Source organism: Giraffa tippelskirchi, chromosome 1, assembly GCF_054371585.1.
Source record: "Giraffa tippelskirchi isolate mGirTip1 chromosome 1, T2T-mGirTip1v1.2.pri, whole genome shotgun sequence".
NCBI classification, from domain to species: domain Eukaryota; kingdom Metazoa; phylum Chordata; class Mammalia; order Artiodactyla; family Giraffidae; genus Giraffa; species Giraffa tippelskirchi.
In genome coordinates, this window is record NC_137275.1 from 106,833,843 (window position 1) to 106,853,493 (window position 19,651).

Genomic DNA, 19,651 nt, shown 5'->3' on the forward strand with positions numbered 1-19,651 from the left:
TTTTTTTGGCGGGATCCAACATTCTCCTGTCGACAGTTGTTCAGCAGCGAGGTGTAAGTTTGGAGTTCTCACAGGAGAAGATGAGCGCACGTTCTTCTACTCCGCCACCTTTCAGAAACCAATTCCTTTGGCCTGTTATTATACTAGTCAAGAAATCACGCAGAAGCCTAGGGTGAGCTCCTTAAAATTTCCAGAAACCAGCAATCTGTTTTGTCTTTCTTTACAGCAAAATAAATAGAGAAGTGTAGGAGTTCTTTCAGGTAACATTTAGGTTTATGGATCAGTATTTTTGCTTGGAAGAAGACTACTGTGCTTGCTCTTAAGCATTGACCACTTGAAACCAGAGTGCCTAATGTTAACCTGGCTCCTGGGCAGGCTGAGTCTAACTGTTAGTGAACCCGTGACTTCTGTAAACCACGTCCAAACTTCCTTCTTACCTCGATCTCAGAAGACAGTCTGATGGCCTGATCTGGGGCCAAAGTCAACAAAGTAGTACAGAAAAGCCCTGTTCTTTTTCATTGCACCTCCCCTGATCCTAAGATGTCCTATTCTGTACTTATTTTTTAATACCAATAATTTTGGCCATAATATTAATAGCCATCATTTATCCAGAACCTACTGTATGCCAGGTATTATGTTGTTATTGCATTAATTTAATCATCACCAAGGAGTGTCCTTGAAGTAAGTATTAGTGTTGTCAGTCACTCAGTCATGTCCAACTCTTTGTGACCCCATGGACCATAACCCACCAGGCTCCTCCGTCCATGGAATTTTCCAGGCAAGAATACTGGAGTGCGTTGCCATTTTCTTCTCCAGGGGATCTTCCCAACCCAGTGATCGAACCTGAGTCTCCTGCATAGGTAGGCGGATTCTTTACCACTGAGCCACCAGGGAAGCCCTGTTTTTAAAGTAAGCAACCATAAAAATTCTCAACTCCTACGGAATCACTTAGATTTAGGAATAGTCAAGTTTATAGAATAAGAGTTTATCTTTGAAATACAGATATTCCTCGACTGCCAACAGAGATTCCTCGACTTACCATGGGGTTATATCCCGATAAATGTAAGTTGAATATATTGTGTGTTGAAAATGCATTGAATACACCTAACCTACTGAACATCAGAGCTTCGCCTCATTCACCTTAAACATGGTCAGAACAGTTACATTAGCCCACAGTTGGGCAAAACCATCTACACAAAGTTTAATTTATAATAAAGTGTTGACTAGCTCATGTATATGAATATTGTACTGAAAGTCAAAAACAGAATGGCTATGTGGAGACAGAATGGTTATTAACGTATGTTGGTTGTTTACTGTCGTGATCGTGAAGGCAGCTGCTCCTACTAAGTATCATGAGATTATACCATGTAACGCTAGCCTGAAAAAAAGATCAAGCTTCAAAATCTGAAGTATGATTTCTACTGAATGCATATCGCACTACCATTAAGTTAAAAAATCATTAAGTTGAATCACTATAAGTCAGGGACCATCTACAGCAGCATCGTTAATACCATATCTTTCTTCTTTAAATACAGCAATGTTATTAATAACATTTCTTTTTTAACTTTATAACTTCCTGAAATATTGGATCCATTTACTTGTTTTTCCTGAACATTGTATATGTTCATTTTTGCTGATTTATATAGAACAACTTCTTTTTCATTCAGTATCATTCTTAAGATTGTTTAATATCCTGCAACTTCATGAGACCTGTGGACTAGAGTGAAGTTTATAAAAACTGAAATCGCAGCATTCTCCAGTATTTGCAAAATAGGAGGAGGGATACAGTGTGGTTGTGTGAGTTCCATGATTGATTTTGCACTTGTATGATGGGCTTCCCTGGTGGCTCAGATGGTAAAGAATCTGCCTACAATGTGGGAGACCTAGGTTCGATCCCTGGGTTGGAAAGATCCCCTGGAGGAGGGCATGGCAACTGACTCCAGTATTCTTCCTGGAGAATCCCCATGGACAGAGGAGCCTGGCGGGCTACAGTCCATGGAGTTGCAAAGAGTCGGACACAACTGAGCAACAAAGCATATGATTTACTCTGATCACCAAAAACATTTAAAAAAATTGTCATTGCTTCAAATTCATCTCCAGATGCTTAAAAATTATTTGGTCACAGTCCCTCTAGAATTGCTAATCCAATCTATCATCTAAGGGCATGAAAAAGAAAATATAATGGGAAGATACATATTTGTAGCAAAATAAAATGTTCTAAATAAAGTCAGTTTCTTTGTTTTTATTAACATTTTCCATAAAAACTCTTTTAACTTGCAGGGAAAAAACTCTGCATTTCACTGCCTTCTGTGCATTTAACTCTAGGCAACCATCTCACAAAGGTAAACAACTAACCATCAAGAGAACTAGATAAGAGACTAGGGTCAGTGAAAATATTTATTGAGAAGCTTATACTAAGTAACGAGGATCCAGAAATGAATAAGATCCAGTACCTCACTCAATAGCTTACATAAGCCCAGCACAAATCCATCCAACAACTTGAGAAAAATTCATTATGAAAAATAATGTATTTTTAAGTGCTCACTTGGATTCCACTAAATGTGCCCTCTGTGCTTTCTTTGTAAATCTTTATCAAAAATATTTTGAAAATAAAAGAATATAGAAAATTATGAAGTATAAAATCAGAACTTTCAAACACTATTATGTATCACAATCAAGAACCAAAATTATGTCATTATTTATAGTCTTAAAACTAATGCTATTGCTCAGATTTTTGTGTTGATTTCCAGCGTTGGAGCATTTTAAAACTCTTCAAGAGATTGATTTCTTAACAGATTTCTTCTTTCTGCCTTCATTATTTTATGCCCTGTTGAGCTAGTTAAGTTCCAAAGGTTAATATTATTCAAAGTTATTGTTGAGTCTCTGAAATAATTTACCTAAAACATTTCTGAAGACAAACAGTCCACAAGACATAAGCATTACATTAATAGCTGTTCTTTTACAGAACAAAACCTTGTTAGTTAACATTTCTTATTTCAGGTTCCTAGATGGAACCCAGAAACATCCATGAAGTTGCCTTTGCTCGGGCCCAGGAGTCAGCTCCAACACAACTGATACTGTGTGCCTAGTATTGTTTTTCTTGTTGACTGACTGACTGTATTTCATTTTCCTAATGACCATGGGATAGCAAAGAACATTTCGTCATATGTAGAGACTTTTAACACTGGATAGAGGTTTTCTAAGCCTTCTAAAAATAAAGACTAGTCTAGAGTAGCGTCATATTTTTAATGCCCCGAGTTTATTACACAACTCAGTTATAAATACTGCCAATGAATCTCTGTTTCAAAACTGTTATCTTTCAGTCTCCAAATGAGGGCAAACTGTACTTCACAACGTAACTGTTTTATGGAAGGGGGAGAAAAGAAATTCTTTCTGATTTCAGCTCCACGAGCATATTTTGTCTCTAGTTCTTATAGCAGTGTTATGCAAGAGTGTGAGCCTTTTTAATGCTTTGGGGTTTTTGGTTTGAGGGTGTGTAGGAAGGCAACAGCAATGTGTGAAGCTTAAATTTCTTGGACAAGAAACTTCACTGTATTACAAAATTCTGGGAGTTGTGGCGAATACAATTTAACTGAGAAGTTTTGTGATCTCCTCATCAAATTGTTATTGCTGTTGTTGATCAGTCACTAAGTTGTGTTTGCCTCTTTGCAACTCCATGGACTGTAGCCCACCAGGCCCCTCTGTCCATGGATTTCCCAGGCAAGAATACTGGAGTGGATTGTTATTTTCTTCTCCAGGGGAGCTTCCCAACCCAGGGATCAAATCTGTTGTGGTCTCCTGCTTGGCAGGCATAGTCTTCACCACTGAGGCAACTGAGAAGTGCTCTCATCAAATTAAACCAGGGTTTTTTTCGTTTCATGTTTCTTTTTCTTTATCAGTATCTTAGGGACAGCCTTACAGGTGGTACAATTGCAGGAGGCTTCCTCCTTATCCAAATTCCTGCTCTCCTGGGACTCAGTTCAGGGGATGCCTGAAAGCCCATAATCCTTTGTCCATTCCATGCATTCTTTTGTCCCTGTTACAATGTTAATATCTCCACACTGGTTGATACATTAAGTCTTATCAGGCAGCTGGTACACTTTGGGAGTCTTTTACTAGGAGTTTGGAGCCCTGAATTCATTGATAAAATCTTTTGGTTTTTTTCCCCTTGCAGACAGATAAAAAACAAGACTGAGTTAGCTTATAATGTAGAGTGGAAGATGTAATTCTAGGGATATTAAGACACCTTTGCTTACAGCTGACCCTATGTTTCACTGAAGTGATTGTTTAATTGACAATGCACTTCCAAGATATTTAGCATTGGGAAAATTCATGTAGTCACACAGCAAGTAAGTATCTGTCTAAATTCCCTGTCTGGGACTTCTCTGGTGGTCCAGTGGTTAGGAATCTGCCTTGCAATGCAGGGTACACGGGTTCGAACCCTGGTTGGGTAATGAAGATCTTACATGCTGCAGGACAACCCGGCCTGTGGGCACAACTAGACAGTCCAGGCTCTGCAACAATCTGGCACAATGTAACAAAGATCCCGTCCGTGTGCCGCACCTAGGATGTGATGCAGCCAAATAAATAAGTACTTTATAAATTCCAAAATATATATATAAATTTCCTGCATAGAACAGTTTTGCAGAATGCAACTATAGTAGCCAGTCTCAAAGAGTGCCCCCCTGAAGTCCCCACCCCCTGGAACTCACACCCCTCCTGCACCGTAGCACAGTTAGTTTACTCTGTGAGCAATAGGATATGGCAGAATTGACAGTGTATCAGTTGTAAGATTAGGTCATAAGAATCTTCGTGATTTCTGTCTTGGTCACGCTCTTGCTCTTTTGGATCACTGGCCCCGGTGGAAGCCAATGCCTTATTGTGAATGGCCTGATGAGAATTCCATGTGCTGAGGAACTAAGCCCTTCAGCCAACAGCCTGTGAGTGATCTGGGAAGCAATTTCTCTAGTGCAGCCAGGCCTTCAGATAACTGCAGTCCCATCACCAATTGGACTGCAGCTTCGTAAGACGTCTTAAGCCGGAAACACCCAGTTCGGCCACTCGCAAGTTCGTGACTCCCAGAAACTCTGTGAGATAATAAATGCTTATTGTTTTAAACCACTAAATTGTGGGACAAAACACTATCATGTCACTGTAGACATTTATCATGTGTCTCCAGAATCCATAGGCTAAAATATCTGTGAAATATCATAATTTAGCATGAAGCTGCTGCCAGATAAAAAAGTATAAACCAGGTATAGTAAACTCAAATGCTTACAAAGTCCAGGCAGGTAGGACCCATGGTGAATTGAGGACCGTTCCCTAAGTCTAAGGATGGAAATAGCCATAGACATTTGTCACTGTGTGGGAACTAGGGTTGTGATAGTGCCAGAGCTCTTGATTTTTTCAACTTGTAGTATACATTAGCTGATCTCTTCCCAAGTTCCCACATAATTAGTCCAAGCTAATCACAGCTCAGTCTATCCTTTCAGTCAATGATTGTTGCAGCAACAGGTGTGCATGCATGCTCAGTTGTGTCTGACTCTATGTGACCACATGGACTGCAGCCTTCCTGCCACCTCTGTCCATGGGATTCTCCAGGCAAGAATACTGGAGTGGGTTGCCATTTCCTTCTCCAGGGGATCTTCCTGACCCAGGGATCAAACTCGTGCCTCCTGCATCTCTTGCACTGGCAGGTGGATTCTTTACCACTGAGCCACCAGGGAAGCCACAGGTGCAGGCATGTGGCCCAGGAATGGCCTACAAAGTGTCAGGGGAAATCCTTGGAAGCCTCTGGGGAAAGATTATTTTGCTCCTGAAAAGGGGCACAGAAAGAACAAATCTCTTTTCTTCTTCTGGACATGACCTCTATCTAGATGTAATGTTTTGTTCCTTGTTGGCAGTCTGAAGATGAAGCCAACACTCAGATAGCCAAACAGAGAGATGAAGAGCCTGCCACCTCAAAGGTGTGGTTAGGCACCGAAACAATCAACCTGGATTGCTTGGTACTTCCTACTGAATGGGATCATATAATCCTTGAAAATACCTGACTTTAAGCCAATTTGAGTTGAAGTGTCTTTTACTTGCAGTCAAAAGCTTTCTAACATGCACACATACAAGGCTGGTAATCCATAATTTCATGGATGAGCTACTGATTTTAAATAATACATAAAGTTCAATTATTAAAATAACATTTCACTAAACAAAATATATCTAGATGGCATGTCCATTTTGGTGGTGGCTAGTTTGTGGTCTCTGTTGTAGACACTACACTATCATATTATAAAAAAGCATTAAAAGCTCATTTGCATTTTATTTGAGGATCTCATTTGCTCACTGTTCATTGGGTGACATTTTTAAAAACTTGACTTAAAATTTTTAGAGCAGTTTTAGGTTTACAGCAAAACTGAGGGGGAAGGTACACAGATTTTCATATATCCTCTTCATCACTCATGCATAGCTTCCTCCATTATCAACATCCCCCACCAGAGTGACATATTTGCTACAACTGATGAACCTACACTGATACATGATAATCGTCCGAAGTCCATGGTTTATATTACAGTTTACTCTTGGTGGTATACATTCCATGTGTTTGGACAAATGTATAATGACGTGGATGCATTATTATAGTACCGTATGAAGTATTTTTGCTGCTCTAAAAATTCTCCATGCTCTGCCTGTTCATTGCTGCCCCAACACCTCAACCACTAGCAGCCACTAATCTTTTTACTGTCTCAACAGTTTTGTCTTTTCCAGAATGTCAAATAGTTGAACTCGTATAGTATATAGTCTTTTCAGATTGGCTTCTTTCACTTAGTAATATGCTTTTAAGATCCTTCCACATCTTTCATGCTGAGTAATTCTTTTCAGTGCCGAATAATACTCCATCGCCTATTGGCTTCATGTAAGGACCAATCACTATAGAATGCATAATTCTTTGCATTGGGGATTTTACAATGAAAACAAGTCTGGAACAATGTGATTGTGACTGTAGAAATTCTGTGTGTACGGCATGCCAGGCTAACCCATATTTCAACAGCAGAATTTGATTAGGGAAGATTTCATAGTTTGAACAGGGTTTTAATGGCTATGGGGAATTCTGTCAGACAGACAAAAGTTTAAGAGTAAACTCAAAACAAACAAACAAACAAACAAAAAAGAGTAAACTCAAATACAAGAGTGACTGTGTTTATTGTGTAACAACCACATATTATGCAGCTATGGAAAAGTTAATGTAATCATAGTGTGGTATGTGGAATAAGAGTGACTTTTTTCCATTGAAATCTGCAATGGGTAAATAATATCTGAGGTATTGTTTTTAATTCTATGAGTTGCCATTTACTGCCATATTTGTCCTGATAATTGTCTTTACATACTTAAATGATAGTCATGTGCTCACTGTCCAGACCTTAATATACTGTTTCTAATTCTTGCAGCTTCGTAAAATAGAGTTATCTCCATATTACAAACAGGGAAACTCTATTTTCGAAGAGGTTAGCAGTGATTGATGGATGAGTGGGGAGCCAGGACCCTTAAATCCTATCTCCACTCCCACCCTCCCCCATCCTCAGGCAATGAGTTCCCCGGAGGACGTTTATGCATAGGATACAAGCCGGGCAAATGCAGACTTTTACAATTAGCTGAGGCTTTGATCCCAAACCCCAAAGTAGTTTCCTAGTAGTAGTGGAAGTGTTGGTCACTTAGTCGTATCCAACTCTTCATGACTTCAACTCTTTGTGGCTCCTCTGTCCATGGAATTATCCAGGCAGGAATACTGGAGTGGGTTGCCATTCTCTTCTCCAGGAGATCTTCCTGACCCAGAGATAGAACCCAGGTACCCTGCATTGCAGGCAGATTGTTTACCATCTGAGCCACCAGGTAGGCAAACAACTAAACAGCTAAACTGCTTCTCTCCCTCTCTTTCAACCTCAACCCAGGTCCAAATCTCAACTTTATGGTCCCTAAGATTCCAGTGATGAAGTAGGGAAAACAGTAAGCAAAAGGAGGGAAAATAGGACATTGAACATTTATTCTTATACAGACTCATACCTCCCACAATAATACTATTAAGGGAGTCCAGTAATGCGAATCAATTGCCGTTCTTGGATCTGCACACTCCAAATGGGGAGATCTCTTTCTTGAACGTGAAAGAAGTTGGGGAGAAAAGATTCTTTAATACCACTGCCCCCCCCGGAGGCCAGGAAACTAATAAATTTAATAGGGATTTGAACCCAGGTCTGCTGGACTCTAAATCAGTAGGAGTATAACCAGCATCATAGCTGGATAAAGTAGGTTTCCACCTGGAGGCAACTTGTGGCTTAGTAGATGGGAAGATTTTCCTAACAATTTGGATTTTCTAGAGACAGAGTGAGCTAGCTTCCAAGTAGAAATTTCCCCCACCCATAGTTTTTAAAAAATACCTGGAAGTCTACTTGTTAGGAAATTCTAGAAAGGTTTCCTGCATTTGACAGAGTTGGGGCTCTAAGTCCTTTTCAACACGGAGATTCTGTGCTTCCCAGATCACCGGCAAACAGTTCTAGCCAGGTTTTTCTTTCTATCTGTTTACTCCTTTTACAAGTGACCACAGCTCACTTGCAACTGAGAGATTTGAAAACTACTCATTATCCTCAGGCAGACGGCTCAGGAAAAGAGTTTTAACTCAAAATATCTAGTGATGGGTTGACCAGAAAGTTCATTCGGGTTTGTCCGTAGTGCCTTGGCTTTCAGGGACCAAACCTGTGGGGATGAGGAGAGAGAAAACCCATCAGACAGGACTAGTGTTCAGGGGAGTGAAGCTAGGGTGGCTGCATATTTGTCTTCCATCTTAGAGGGGAGATGCTGGGGGGCAGCAAGGGACAGGGGCGTGGTAGGGAGGGGATTTTCTGCTTTGTGGAGGCAGGTTTTCACAGAGTGACTTACTCTGAGGAGTTAAAACTCAAAGGCAGTTACTGAGGCTAATCTACCGCATTATAGTTGGCACTTTCTGAGTGCTCTGCTCATCAGTTTATAGGCATTATCTCAGTTACCTCCCCCCATCAGATCTATCTTGGAAACATGATTACTATCCCTTTTTTGAAGATGCTGAGCCTTTGACTTAGGAAACTAAGGGAACTTGCTTAAGATATTTCAAGGCCAAAATAACATTTTTTCTTTTGGGGGGGCGCAGGGGTAAAGAAACCTCCTGCCAATGTAGGAGATGCTGGTTTGACCCCTGGTTCGGGAAGATCTCCTGGAGAGAGAAATGGCAACCCACTCCAGTATTCTTGCCTGGGAAATCCTATGGACAGAGGAGCCTGGCAGGCTACAGTCCATAGGGTCACAAAAGAGTCAGACATGACTTAGCAACAAAACAACAATGAAAATCTATATATTTACATCTATATTCTTCATATACCCTATGTATAATTTGAGTAAGCCTGAAAATGAACCTACAGAATTAATTTCCAGGTAGGGATTACACCAAGGTTAGATGAACTTTCTAAAATAAATGGAAACAAAAAAGTATTCTGTTTTATAAAATTCTATTTAAAACAATAAGGAAAATAGAGATCAAATGCCTCTTAAAAGCATTATGAATACAATGAGTCAAGCAGAGCCCCTTTGGCCAAACCACTGTGCCATTCATTTAGCAATTCATTACTTGTTTTCTGGACCTTTCTTTTATTTTCCAGAACTTTTAACTAAATACTATATGTTCTTTTGTTGTATCCACCCCCCCTTGACCAAAGGCCTGATGATGTCTTATAATTTTAAATCTTCCACAGTCCCTAGACATGGACTTATGTTATTGATATTATTTAATATATTTTTGCTTTTATGTGAAAGAACAATGCCCAGTGTTTCTTTTTTAACAATATTTTTGCACTTGGAATTGTTCAAGTAAATACTGCATTTTGCTTTTCCAAATACAGGCAGTACCCAAACTGTACATGGAACTTATCCAAGTTATTTGGTGTATTGGTTTTAGAACTCTGTATATTCAGTCCATTATGTAGGTAAAGCATAATGATCCCCTAAACGACCATAAAACCAAATGTCCCTATATAACACAGTTGCCACAGTAAAGTGCAGGTATGCACATGTATTCAATACTCGCGCCCGGCTCCACCCCCAAGGCTGCACCTCCTCCCTGCTGTGAGGTGGGCAGGGAGACACCCCTCTTCACTTCCCTTTTTAGGTTTTTGGCTGGGAGGCTGGGGATAGTTGAGCTCTTGAGCCTTTGTCACCCAGGTTGCTTGATGGAACTGGAGGTTACAGAGGTGACAAGAGAGACTGGGGGACCTCATGGGGCTTTTGAAGGGTTGTGCTGGGAAATGCCTGCCAAGTGTCATCTGTTTCATTCTGTTCCTTCTCCTGGCTCCTTTAGCGCTGCTGAAGGGATTGGAAAGCAGAGAAAGCATCCACAGTGGGCTTCTTGCAGCTGTAACACGATGGAGCTGCCGCCCCCTTTCCTTTGGCTTTGCTGTGTGTGACAGGGTGAGGAGCGGCTGAGGAGCGGTGGCTAGGTGGTGGTTCTCCGGGGTGGAGGGAGGCTTCTCCCCCAGCCCCCAACACAGGCAGTGTAATGTGACAGAGGCAGGAGGGAGAAACGCAAATCAGGGAAGGGGAATCCATTCCATCGGATGGGGAATTGGAAATCCTAAACATCTGCATGTTGGTAGCAGCCAGGAGGAATGAAGGAAGAGAGGGAAGGAAGAGATTAGCAGGAGGGCGGAGTAATACATAAAGAGCAGGTCTGTTTAAGTCATACTTTCCCTGTAAAATAGAGGACAAAAGCCAAATCGAGGCCCTTGACTTCACAGTCCAATTACAGACGTGCTGTTTTATCATCTCGGAAAGGGTACGCTTTAAAATGGAGGCGATTACATCCAGATGTGGAATTTTCTGTGGATAACTCCACTTCGTATGAATCAGCTTCATAACTTGTTAACTGTTAAGTAGACCTTGGAAAATTGTCAGTTCCTCTTAGGTGTAAAACGGGCTGGAGAAGAGGCCACACCAGGGTCCCTATTCTTGGGAGCTCAGTTCCAACCATCTTCTCTTCTACTCACTTCTTTCTTGTTATTTTCCTCTCTCCAAGGTGCATAGGTACACTGGGACCAGGTCTGCCTCCAGACTCTCAGCAAGTGTGAAAGCCCTGGGTGTAGGAGCCATGCAGAGAAAGGAGAGAAGCAGGGCTAAGCGGGCCGATCAGAATCCCAGGGCGAGCCTTTCTTGGACCATCATGTGAGTGGCAGAAGGTGGAGACTCAGTTTTGAAGAAAAGGGGTGATTCCTTTTAGAACTGTCACCTATAATAGACAAAGAATCTATGATTTGTCGGAATCTACTTTGGCCACCTCATGCGAAGTGTTGACTCATTGGAAAAGACCCTGATGCTGGGAAGGATTGGGGGCAGGAGGAGAAGGGGACGACAGAGGATGAGATGGCTGGATGGCATCACTGACTCGATGGACATGAGTTTGGGTAAACTCTGGGAGTTGGTGATGGACAGGGAGGCCTGGCGTGCTGCGGTTCATGGGGTTGCAAAGAGTCGGACACGACTGAGCGACTGAACTGACTAAACTGTGATTCTTCCCTGATGGTCCAGTGGCTCAGACTCCGTGCTCCCACTGTAGGGGCCTGGGTTCAATCCCTGGTCAGGGAACTAGAGCCCATGTGCTACAACCAAGACCCAGCACAGACAAATAAATAAAAATAAAGAAGTAATTAAAAAAATAAAGTGTACAAATCAATGGTTAAGTAAAAAAAAAAAGAAAAAATCTGTGATTGGTGAATTCTGCTGACCTCTACTAAAATAAGTAAATCAACTTCCCCCAAATATGTATTTTAACTTTACTCTTCTTCGCCAAGTACAGTTTTAACTATGCTTTTGGAATCAGAAAAGTGTAAGTTTAAAAAAAATGAAACAGTGGGTAAAAGCATCTGGAGCAAAAACATCTTGAATAAAGATTTAATAAACACATTCCTGGATGCCTAATATTGTTCATTTGTCCACTTCTCTAAGTAAAAATCAGATATTTCATTAACAGGGGTGAAAAATTAAGAAAACAGTAATATGATTCAGAATGGTTAAACTAAGATTATTTGAGTTGGGGGTAGGAAATTAATTCAGTTTCTAACTGAAACTAGGTTTTAACAATAAACATTTAATGTTCAAGTTTTCTTCAGAGGAGTGTACGATGGGATTCCCAGGTGGCTCCGCACTAAAGAATCTGCCTGCGATGCACGAGACTCCGGTTGGATCCCTGGGTCAGGAAGATCCCCTGCAGAAGAAAACGGCAACCCACTCCAGGGTTCTAGCCTGAGAAAACCCATGGGCAGAGGAGCCTGGTGGGCTACAAAAGAGTCATGGGGTCATAAAAGAGTAGCGACTAAACAACAGTATACTGTGGGGCAGCCGGTCTCCCCTACACTTCAACACGATTATGCCAGGATGTAAAACATTACCTTTTTTATTGGCCTTCCTTGTTTCTTGTTTAACTTCCGTGGCATAGTCAGGAACAACTGAAGGGGGAAATCCCTAAAACATCCAGCTTCAGGGATTTTTAAAAAGATTCTAAACCAACTTTTTTTTTTTCTGGCCGGGGAAGTGGGGCAGTGCAAATCGGGGGAGCTGTTGAAAAGGCTTTCCTAAGGTCGAGCCAACAGCTATAGAGTTGCCGGTGGACAGAGTCCACTGTGGAGAGGCAAATGAGTAGGCTTAACTCAAGTCCCATGCTCGGCCAAAACGAGGCAGGTGTTAGAGGGATGGGCTTTTTGGATAGGATGGAGACCCGGACGGATGAAATCTTCTCTGGCTAGAAAGGAAATTTGGTATTAAGAGGGCTTCACTGAATCCCAATAATAACCAAACAACTGGTGTTGTTCAGGGCACCGGGTGGAGAGTGGGTGGCAGGAAGTAGAAAGGCTCGACCTGCTTTCCCTGGGTCGGTTCAGGAATTTAATTTCAGCAAATGTTTATTGGAGCCTAATAAGTGTGGCCCGCGGTTTTAAGTTTTAAGCACTGGGAGATAAAGGAAACGAAATGTGGTCTTGTCCTTGAGGAGCTCACAGCTCAGGAAAATGGCTTCGGCATTCCAAGTGGGCTTTGATAGCTTTTACCCCGGGACTTCAAGGGACTAAACCCATCCACACTTATAAATATTTCAAAACATAGGAAATGAAGCGCGGCAAAGGGGTGGAGGAGAGGTGGGCTGCAGGGGCTGGTGGCAGGTTTGGCAGCCGCCAGACGGAAAGGCTGTGGTGGTGTCGGCTGCTGGCAAAGAGCAGCCAAGACCGTCCCCCGCGTGGGCACCCTCGGACTTGGCTCAGGCACCCCGAGGCCGCCGGGGTGCCAGCGAGCTGGTCTGGCCCGGCCCGGCGCGCTGACAGCGGGAGCCCGGCAAGGACAGGGCGGAGCCCGGCTCCGGGGCGAGACCGCGCGCCTGTGCCCGCCGCCAGAGGGCAGAGTCCCCGGGTCGGCGCCTTCTCTTGGCCGGTCCTCTCTACGAGCCAGGGCTCCGCGGAGCGCACGCCTTCCCCGCCCGGGACCGCTCCCGAGCGCAGCGAGCAGGGGCGCGGCAGCGGGCCCCGCGGCGGGAGGCGGTCCGCGCGCGGGAGGGCGGGAGGGGGCTGGAGCGGGGGTTCCGGGGACGCGCAGCGCCTCCCCCGCCTCCCCTTCAGAAGCGGCGGAGCCGGGGAGCATGGACCAGACGCCGCGGCTCCGGCACCATGAAGCTCCCCCACTTCGCGGTGGCTCTGATTCTCGGGGCGCTCCCCGGCGTGGTCAGCTTTGATTCGGTCCTCGGTTATCCGCTCCACCACCGCTATCACCATGCGCCCTCTCGGGGTCCCCAGGACCCTTATTACCTTGCCACTCAGCGGCGGCCACAGAAGACGCCCCCGCCGCCCCCTCTCCCGCGCGTCCTGCACCCCCCTCCGGCGCTCCGCGCTTCGCGCGCGCACGGCTTCCGCATGACCCGGCCGCCTCCCGGGGACTGCCCCGCCGGGGCGCCCGGGGCCAACGTGACAGACTCCGGCGCTCCTTGTCTGCGCTGGGCAGACGTGCCGCCGTTCCTCGCGCTGTCGCCCCCGGCGGGCTGGGCGCAACTGCGAGGGCAGCGCCACAACTTTTGCCGGAGTCCGGACGGCGCGGGCAGACCCTGGTGCTTCTACGGGGACGCCCGCGGCAAGGTGGACTGGGGCTACTGCGACTGCAGACGGGGTGAGTGGCCGCGGAGCGGCGGCGACCGGGGCCCGGCGGGGAGCCCGCCTGGGTGGGCGAGCGCGTTAGGTGCTCCTGGAGGAGAAAGTGAGAGCGGGTGGGGTTGCGGGTTTGCCTCGCTCTGTGTGAAGGTGGACGGCCACGGACTTACCGTCCAAGTACCTTGGCACCGTGACTGTGAACTAGCGAGGCGCGCTTTGTGTGCGGTTACCTGGGGTGACAGTCTCAATGGAGGGTGGTGCACTCTCGGGCTCCTGGGTGACGGCTTGTCTCCGGGCTGCGGGCTTGTCTCCAGCCACTGTGATGTGTGTGGGGGGAGGGGAAGGAGATGTGTGCGCGCGCGCTTGGCGTGGATGTGTGTTTTCTGCATCAGCTTTGCCTTGAGAATGGTGCCGTATTTACGTAGAAGTGGCAAAGTAAAAGAGAAGATAGTTTCTAATTACCTGTTTTGGAAAGGGAAATATTAAATCTAATATGACAATCAATTACCACACCCCCCCGCTCAATTTCTGCCCGCAGTTGACATGTATTTGAAAAGGTTTTTGCAAACTTTCTGGGCCCAAATGTGACTTGTCAAATGATGTTCATGTTCTGGGGCACAGCGTGGTAAATATCAGTGAGTGGAGAAGAAAGGCAAAAGATAGGAACAGTAACTATTCTAGGGAAGAAGCAACTTGATATAGTCAAGTGCTGTTTTCAAGAATGCCAGTATTCAACTGTATATGTTATTTGTGGAAAACCGGAATTAGTTGGTAAAGAGATAAAGTTGGTAAGATGTTTCACATTAATTAATGTGAAAGATCACATTAGTAGATTTAATGTAAGTGAATCATCTGCCTTTGAACAGTGCTTTGTTTTGAGTTGGTGGCGTTTTGTTTACCATTAGGGCTTTTTTTTTTTTCTTTAATAGTTGTGGAAAAAAACCCTAAAGTTCTTCAAAGTTTAGATTTTCCTTAAAAAAAATTTTTGGCAGCTCTCCATCCAAGCTTTGTGGCAGGGGCTTTGTTAATTGTGATTCTGAGATATATTGTACTTTGTACCTTTTGGTGATTTGGAGGTTAAACTTTCACAGGGCCATTCTTTCCCTTCATAAAATTTTATTTATATGTACCTTCAGTTGCATTAGTGCTTTGAGTTAAAGGGAAGTGATAGGAAGGTTAAGATCCATTATCCTTCATCCTAGAGAATGAAGTCATCGCTACACTTGTTACACAGACAGAATGCCAATGTGGCTATAAAAAATTTGAGGTGATATCAGGCAGACAGCCCTAGTGCTGTTTCACTCTTTATTTGTAGTAAAAGCTCATGGTTAGCAAACACTGACACTTTTTTCATTTTTCTATTATTATATTTCATATTTCCTATTGTGTATACATATATATATAAATAAGTGGAATTCAAAGTTAAAACACTGTAGTGATCTATTGTTCTCTGTTTAACACATAATTTTTTAAATTTTACATTCGGAATGAGGAGAATAGCTTGGCGGTTCATTCTCCCCACCCTCTTGTGTTGAAAAGAAAATTAAACCTAACATCAGTACAGACTCTTTGGGATAGATACCTTTATGCTGATAGCTAATTCTCACTAGACAAAACTCTAAGCACTGCATAATAGTGTGTACTTCCTGAAATAAAGTGCCTGACTGAACACAAGAGAAGCAAAAGAAACCCCCCAAGATGGGAGATAAATACACTCCCTCCCCACCCCACCCCCAAAAAAAGAACCAGGAAAACAGTCTGCTGGCTCTGTAATGATTTAATTACTTTCCAGGCTGTCTGTCATTCACTCCTCACTTTCTGACGGGGCATAGTCATGCCTTAAAATGACTGACATGTTCTGAAACTATGGCTGTCCTGGTTCTACATTCGGTTAGGAGTGTAAACAAAGCTATCATGGTGTGGTGAAAAGAATATGGAATTGTGCTCTGGAGAGCACTGGTGTCCACTTTGGCTCAGCCAGTAGCTATACAGTGTTGAGTAGGACTCTTAACCCCCAAGCTTTGATTTCCTTATCTGGAAGAAGGCAGTTTGGGGATAGATGTATTCAAAGGACTTTCCTAGCACTGAGCACGTACCAGAACAGCCCAGCCTGATAGTTAACAGGTAGGATTTATTGAGGATTCATTCTGTGTTGGATGCTGAGCTAAGCATTTTATATATTAGTTTTCTCATTTAATTCTTTTTTTTTTTTTTTTTTTCTGAAATATCAGTTTTACTGTAACCCAGGAACTGATAAGGATTGTCTTACATGTTCTAGGTGGTCTCCCCATCTGGCACAGTGAGAAAACCCACTTTGTGTCTATACCATGTTTCTTTTCCTCACAGAATATTTAATTTAAAAATGCGAAGTCTTCATGGAATTGATTCTGTTGGTTCCTACCAAGAGGAAGTGTGGTCTTCCTTGAGGCCCTAGGTTTACATTTGACTCTAGAAGTAACCTAGAACTGGAGATATCAATGGGAGATGCTCCCATTTAGTGATTCCATCATCCTCTGCTGCTGCTGCTGCTGCTAAGTCTCTTCAGTCGTGTCCGACTCTGTGCGACCCCATAGACTGCAGCCCACCAGGCTCTGCCGTCCTTGGGATTCTCCAGGCAAGAATACTGGAGTGGGTTGCCATTTCCTTCTCCAGTGTCTCATTTAATTCTTATAGGAACATTATAAGATAGTGCACATTTCACTCCATAGCTCATTTTCCTCTTTAATTATATAAACGTGTAGAAAGTCTGTGTGCTCAATTGCTCAATTGTGTCCAACTCTTTTTGACCTCATGGACTGTAGCCTGCCAGGCTCCTCAGTCAGTGGGATTCTCCAGGCAAGAATACTGACTGGAGGTGGTTGCCATTTCCTCCTCCAGGGGATCTTCCCCACCCAGGGAACGAACTCGAATTTCCTGTGTCCCCTGCATTGCTGGTGGATTCTTTACCACTGAGCCACCTGGGAAGCCTGTAGAAAAGCCTAATGATTCTATTTTTGTAGCTTAAAGACTAGTTTAAAAGGAAAGAGAAAGGAAGCTATGTTTGGCCCAATGCATGTGATTTCCAGTCTCTTATGGCTTGAAAATATCCAGGGTTTTCATTCTCTTTCTTTTTTAAACAAAAAATAGCTTGAACAAAAGGAAAGAAGATTAATTGTAACGGAATCCCTCCTTTGAAAAATGTACTGGAGGCTAGATTTTCATGTACCTGGCTGCGTGGAGACAAATGAGGAAGCTGGTGTCTCCAAGGTGGAAAGTTGATTGAAACCTAGTTGAAGGGGTGGCAGGGGGATCTCAGGTGAGTGGGGCAGGGCGTGGACACTCCAATGGCTCAAATGTCTCAGAACAAGGAAGATTATGCCTGGGCCCTGGGTGTGTGAAACTTGCAAATCAGTGATAAAAGAATCGTTGGGGGATTGGAATACCCTGAATCAGCCTGGAGAGTTAGTTCTTACAATAAGCATTAGAATCATGGCACGGGGGTGGTGGTTGGGGGGGCTTATTAAAATACAGATACCTGGGCTCTAGCCTTGAGACCCTGTTTAAGTAATCTCCGGAATCTGGCTGAGGAATGTGCATTTCTAATGAGCAGTCAAGGTCATTTGGAAACTGAAAACTCATTGCCACAGTCAGGGAAAACCAGGGGAGGGCATCAGAACCCACCTAAGCTGTGTAGCGGTGGGTGGTCACGTCAGCTGAATCTGCCATTCTGTGACTTAATCCTACTAGATTTAGGTGACACTAGTGGTAAAGAACCCTCCTGCCAATGCAGGAGACATAAGAGATGCAGGTTCAATCCCTGGGTTGGATCCCTGGGTCAGGATGCCCTTGGAGGAGGGCATGGCAACCCACTCCAGTATCCTTGCCTGGAGAATCCCATGGACAGCGGAGCCTGGCGGGCTACAGGCAGTAGGATCGCAAGGAGAAACAACTTAGCATGCATGCACATACGGCAGGCCTATGGTAACTTTTTGTGTGGTTTTAGAAAATGGTACCACACTTGTTATTTGACCAGTGTGGGGTAATACCAACTTAGCTCACCAGAATATGATTTATTAACTGAATGTGAGCCAGGTTAGTTTTGACATTTCTACAGGAAGAATTAACAGGTGACTGATGACCTCCAGGAATGTGCTCAGTCGCTCAGTTGGATCTGTCTCTCGGTGACCCCGTGGACTGTAGCCCACCAGGCTCCTCTGTCCATGGAATTTTTCAGGCCCGAATACTTGGAGCGGGTTGCCATTTCCGCCTCCAAGGAATCGTCTAGATCGAACCCCCATCTCTTGTGTCTTCTGCATTGGCCGCTGCTGCTGCTGAGTCGCTTCAATTGTGTCCGACTCTGTGCGATCCCATAGACGGCAGCCCACCAGGCTCCCCCATCCCTGGGACTCTCCGGGCAAGAACACTGGAGTGGGTTGCCATTTCCTTCTGCAGTGCTTGAAAGTCAGAGTCTTTACCACTGTGCTACCTGGGGAGCCCCAGTAATTTACGACTTCCTGACTGGAAAGGGAAATCCCTTCTCTAGTCTCAGGTTGGCCCCTCAGGTGGGGCAACTTGCTTGCACTGTGCTGGGAACTCCTCTTTGTTACAAGCAGCTGAGTGGAACTCAACCTTAAGTGACTGATAGGTAAAATAGATAGAAGAATCAATAGTGCTCTAATAACTGAGATTTTACCAGAAAGAATGATTCATAGATCTGACTTTTTGTCATGTCCTGCTAATCTGTTCACCCAAATCTGATTCAAATAGAGATAGTGGTCTTGTGGGATAAATGCTGCTGTTTACAGGCTGTATTCTTTGAAGTCCATCTGGTGTTTGAAGTGAAGGTTAATTAAAAAGTTGGCTGAAAGCTGTCCCTTTTTAAATTTTTTTAATGCTGCATCTTGATTCTATGTAGCAGATGCTAAAATCATTTATTAGCAACAACAGATTTGATACATTTCCTGGCTGGATTTTAGATATTGAGCTCAATCTCCTTTTCAGGCTAAGGCAGATATAAAATACTTTTGATTTGGAGGCATTATCAGACTCTTCAGTAATGTGAAAAAAATTTTAAGAAGAAAATTAGATGTTCAGTTACTATTGCCTTTTATGAGTGATTATCCTGGACACACACTGTACACAGACACACATACACACACTCTCTTACTGCATATATATTTATTAAATATATATATTTATTCATATATAAATATGGATATATTTATGAAGCATATATAGTCATATATTTATATTTATGCAGTGTGTGTGTGTGTGTGTGTGTGTGTGAAGGTAACCTTTGTAAAAGTAATTGGTTTTTTAACTGTGAAGGCAAACCTAAGTGCGCAGCAATAATGTATTATTCAGAGATCCCTTTATTTGATGTATACTGTGCAGGTCCTAAGGGCTTCCCAGGTGGCACTAATGGTAAAGAACCCACCTGCCAGTGCAGGAGACATAAGAGACGTGGGTTCAATCCCTGGGTC

The 19,651-nt window shown here is 43.7% G+C and overlaps 1 protein-coding gene and 1 long non-coding RNA gene across 2 annotated transcripts in view; both read left to right on the forward strand.

Annotated features, from left to right (window-relative positions):
• LOC145506837 (uncharacterized) overlaps positions 1 to 11,967 on the forward strand; it is a 79,920-nt gene extending 67,953 nt beyond the window's left edge. The window contains exons 3-4 of the long non-coding RNA XR_014054372.1: positions 10,370 to 10,479; positions 11,084 to 11,967. This is a non-coding gene — a long non-coding RNA (uncharacterized LOC145506837). The remainder of the gene's footprint in view (positions 1 to 10,369; positions 10,480 to 11,083) is intronic.
• A 1,698-nt stretch (positions 11,968 to 13,665) lies between these two features.
• The window catches only part of LOC145505895 (neurotrypsin-like), a 75,278-nt gene continuing 69,292 nt past the window's right edge, over positions 13,666 to 19,651 (forward strand). Inside the window, 1 exon segment of the mRNA XM_081489148.1 lies at positions 13,666 to 14,208. Coding sequence (XP_081345274.1) covers positions 13,716 to 14,208 — 493 coding nt within the window. The 5' untranslated portion in view covers positions 13,666 to 13,715.